Source organism: Rhagoletis pomonella, unplaced genomic scaffold (assembly GCF_013731165.1).
Source record: "Rhagoletis pomonella isolate Grant_MI unplaced genomic scaffold, Rhpom_1.0 Rhpom_scaffold_00003, whole genome shotgun sequence".
Classification (NCBI taxonomy): Eukaryota; Metazoa; Arthropoda; class Insecta; order Diptera; family Tephritidae; genus Rhagoletis; species Rhagoletis pomonella.
Window position 1 is genome coordinate 30,843,599 of NW_023458557.1, and position 4,662 is coordinate 30,848,260.

The 4,662-nt window shown below is 43.2% G+C and overlaps 1 protein-coding gene across 1 annotated transcript in view; it reads right to left on the reverse strand.

Annotated features, from left to right (window-relative positions):
* Nucleotides 1-256: 256 nt before the first annotated feature.
* LOC118736173 overlaps nucleotides 257-4,662 on the reverse strand; it is a 5,199-nt gene continuing 793 nt past the window's right edge. Inside the window, exons 2-4 of the mRNA XM_036466268.1 lie at nucleotides 1,780-4,645; nucleotides 1,543-1,704; nucleotides 257-1,395 (exon numbers count right to left, since the gene is read on the reverse strand). Coding sequence (XP_036322161.1) covers nucleotides 257-1,395; nucleotides 1,543-1,704; nucleotides 1,780-4,645 — 4,167 coding nt within the window. The remainder of the gene's footprint in view (nucleotides 1,396-1,542; nucleotides 1,705-1,779; nucleotides 4,646-4,662) is intronic.

Below are 4,662 nucleotides of genomic sequence, written 5' to 3' on the forward strand. Positions count from 1 at the left end.
AAAATTCAGGTTAAGTTTAAAACCGCGTGTCTTTCCTTTCAGTCTAAAATTCAATAGAGAGTTTTATTACAAAACCATATTCAGTTTTACATTTCAGGGTTGCAACGCGTAAAAACAATTCAATGTTCAGTACAACATTACAGAGCTGCAAAAGTTAGTAAGAACGTAAATACTATACAATAATATTGAACATTCTCCGGCAGCAAAAACGAAGTTTTTAAGGTTCATCATGTCAGCGAGAAACAAGCTGGCTAAGTTACAAAACATCGGCCGTGGTGCCAGTGTTATCATTGATGGGCAGCGAACAAATTTTAGAAATCGGCCGCTTCACAAGTTTGCCTTTACAGAAAAGCGTAACGACCCTTACTAGACCATCTGCACCGGGATGTATCTCATGCACTCTCGCCAACGGCCAATAGCCAGGAGCGCTACGCTCATGTTGCAGCAAAACGATGTCGTTGACGCGAAGATTTTTTTGAACTTGTGTCCACTTGGTGCGAGTTTGTAGAGTGTGTAAGTATTCGTTAGCCCATCGATGCCAGAAATGTTGCTTTAGGCGCTCAACTAGTTTCCAGCGGGTCAGGTGGTCGATATTAGAGTCAAGCAGGCTCTCCTCTGAGACGCAAGTTGTGGGTTCACCTACAAGAAAGTGTGCAGGTGTCAACGCTTGATGATCAGTGGGATATGCTGACAATGGGCAGAGCGGCCGAGAATTCAAGCAACTTTCAATTTGTGCAAGAAGCGTGCTGAGTTCTTCAAAAGTAAGCACCCGATCTCGCATTATTCGTCTTAGATGATGTTTAGTCGACTTAACCGCCGCTTCCCATAAGCCTCCGAAATTTGGTGAAGCGGGCGGAATGGAGTGCCATGTCGTACCTTCATTTGCAAGTGCGGCAGCAAGATGTTCGGGGAGCGAAGCCTTTTGCTGCTGAAAGGAAATCTTTAGCTCTTTGTTAGCCCCTACGAACGTAGTACCGCAATCAGAGTATAAATCGCTGCATCGACCCCTCCTTGATATAAAGCGACGAAATGCGGCGATAAAGGCGTCAGTATTTAGGCTTGAAACTACTTCAAGGTGTATGGCCTTCGTGCACATGCAAATGAACAGGCAGATATAGCCCTTTGTGGTTGCCGCTTTGCGAAGTAGTGAAAGCTTTAGTGTTATGGGACCAGCGTAGTCGAGTCCACTGTGCTGAAACGGTTTAGTTGGTTGAAGACGAACTGCGGGTAAATTTCCCATTTGCTGCTGATGCACCTTCGCTGTGTATTTGAAACAGATTACGCATTTACGGAGCACGGATTTTGCTAAGCTGCGCGCTGATAGAATCCAGTAACGTTGAGAGACAAACGAAAGCATCTGCTGAACGCCGCCATGTAGAGTTTGGTGATGAGCGTCTGTGAATATTAGAAACGATAAAAACGATTGTTTTGATAATAACACCGGATGTTTGACGTCAAATGTAATTTTCGCCTTCGAAATTCTACCTCCGACCCTTAGCAAGTTATCACCATCCAGAAAAGGAGCTAATTGAAGAATTTTACTCTTTTTGTTAAGAGCTTGCTTATTTTCCAAACAATGTATCTCTTGGGTGAAGTCAATGCGCTGTACCTGCTTGATTATTATAGCGAGTGCGTGTTTAATCTCGCGTGATTTTAGAAAGCCCGTCTCACATAAATTGTTCTCTATTTTGTGTTGCTGCAGCGCTGCTCTTAAGTTATAATAAAAGCGTAGAATATACGCGGTGACGCGCACAAGCCGAGAGAGCGAAGAGAATTTACAAATAAAATCGGGGTCTTCCATAGAGTTTTCAGCTAACGTAGTTACGTGAGAAGCGATATATGATTTTCGCTCTTCTAAACAAGTTTCGAAAGTTAAGTTCTCGTGTGGCCAGTTCGATATTGGCCCAGTAAGCCAAGTCGGCCCAAACCACGACAAAGTATGTGCCTTAAGCTCTCTTGGAGTCAGACCGCGTGTTAAGCAGTCCGCTGGATTCTCGCTTGTACGCACGTGCCTCCACTGACTTACATCAGATATGCGCTGAATCTCAGCTGCGCGATTGGCGATGTACACGGACCAGCGCGTGGAATGGCATCGTATCCAACTCAAAACCACTGTGCTGTCGGTCCAATAGAAAACAGGTGCATCCGCGTGGAAGTAGGTTTTCACTTTCGCCATGAGTTTACCCAGTAACGCCGCCGCACATAATTCCAGTCTCGGAATTGACACAGTTTTGAGCGGTGTTACCTTAGTTTTTGACTGAATAAGTGATGCGTAAATAGTTGAGTTGTTATAGACTACCGCATATACAACTGCCCCATAGGCAGCCTGTGAGGCGTCACTGAAACCATGCAACTCAATTTTGTTAAATTTGTTGCATCCAAACCACCTTGGAATCTTTATGCTTTCGAGTTCATGCAGAGAATCTCGATACTGCAACCATTCAGCATTTAATTTAGTTGGAAGTGGGTCATTCCAATCTAGTCCCTCCATCCATAACCTTTGGAACATGATTTTAGCGATAATTGTGGTAGGCGCCAGCCAACCAAGTGGGTCGAATAATTTGGCCGCATCAGAGAGCATACTCCTCTTAGTTATTGCGGAAGCAAAACTAAAGTTGATTTTGAAAGAGAATTCATCTTCGTTCGTGTCCCAAAAAAGACCAAGGGCTTTTACGAGGTTCTCTGCCTTAAGTTCAATCCAATTGGCGTTCTCTTTATTCTCAGGTGGAATTGTTTGTAGCAACACGGCAGAATTTGAGTTCCACTTTCTAAGATTAAATCCGCCACTAGATGACAGCCTGCTGAGTTGTTGTTGTAGCTCGATTGCTTCCGCGTTCGTGTCTGCACCTGATATAATATCGTCAACGTAGGTATCATTTAAGTACACTTGGCTTGCGAGAGGATAATTTGTTTGCTCATCAGTGGCTAGTTGGCGTAGAACACGAATCGCTAAATACGGAGCAGAAGTTGTCCCATAAGTGACAGTGCAAAGTTTATATATTTTAATTCGCTTTGTAGAATCCTCTCGCCAGAGAATGCACTGATAATTTTGATGTTCCTTACAAACGTTGATTTGCCTAAACATTTTTTCTAAATCGGCTGTAAAAGCTATTTTGTGACTTCTCCATCGAGAAATAATACTTGACAAATCACTTTGCAATGCCGGCCCTGCAGCAAGTTCATCATTGAGAGAAGGTTGAGGGGGACAACGATTCCCACCGTCGAATACAACGCGCAATTTGGTGGTGCTGCTGCATTGCTGTAAGACACCATGATGGCAAAAGAAATATGAATTTTCTTGCAGATCTTCTGGATAAAAGCCGACTTCTTGCATGTGACCTAAGCTTAGATATTCTGCCATAAAATCTTTGTAAAGCTTTGCAAAGTTAGGTTGATTTTTGAATCGCATTTCTAGCTGCTTAAGTCTTTTAACAGCGTTAAAGTCAGTGCCACTAAATGCTGGGAGCTTACCCTGTGCAAATAGGGTTTTAAAGGGTAAGTGAACCGTATACCGGCCGCATTTATCCCGCTTGTAGGTTTGCAAAAAGTGGTTTTCGCAGGCTGTCTCTTCGGAAGAGAGCTGGCGCTCTTCGTGCAGTTCCTCCTGTTCCCAAAATAAACGAAGCTGATCATCTAGAGTACATAAATTTGTATGCAAAATTTGTTGTGAAGGAGTTGTAGTAGATGGACCAGAAATCATCCATCCAAAATGAGTTTCTTGTAGGAAAATGCCACGTTCGTACTTTTTCATGCCAGAGAGTAAGATATCGCCATATACATCTCCGCCTAAAACTAGGTCGATATTGACGGGCAAAGCAAAGGTTGGATCAGCAAGAAAAATGCCGGATAAATTTGGCATACCGCGCAAGTGATAAGGCGATGGTTTGTATGATGTCAATTTCGGCAAAATAAACGCGGTGCAGTCCATTTTAAAGTCTTTTTCATATTGTGAGCGCAAGCATAGAGTTAGAGACCTTTTAGCAATTAAAGCATTTGCTCCACCAATGCCCGCTACAATAACATTGGTATTTCGTTTTGGCAAGTTGAGCAACTGAGCGGCGTCCTCTGTTATGAATGAGGCTTGAGCGCCTTGATCAACGAGTGCTTTCAAGTGAAATTGTCGCTCAGGTGTTTCAATAATCACCCGTACAGTAGCGAGTAAGACTTGAGCGTTAGTAGTCGCAGAGTGCACTTCTGCATTCATAATTTGAGCAGTAGTTGTGAGATTTGCAGAAAGTTTGTGTTCGTCATTTTTATTGTTGCGAAGAGCGAATGCATTGTGAATAACAGTGTGGTGCGGCTGCTTACAGGCCTGGCAGCGGGAATTTCTTTCGCACTCACTGTATGTATGACCCTTACCTAAACAGTTTAGGCATAGCCTATGTTGTAGGACAAAGCTCTGCTTTTCAGCAGCAGGTAGTGCAGAAAATTTAAAACATTTGTACAAGAGATGTTGTTTTTGACAACAGGGACAGCTATAATTTGACGATGCTGAACTGGCGGTAGTAGTAGCTGCATTAGCATGTAATTGTCTGCGAGCAGGTTTGTGTTGTTTTTGTTTGTCGCTGTACGAGCGGTTCACAACCTTTTTTGATGTGTCCTCTTCTTCGATAAATTCAAGCGCTCGATAAGTAGTTTCGAGAAACTTAAGGAAAGTTTGTA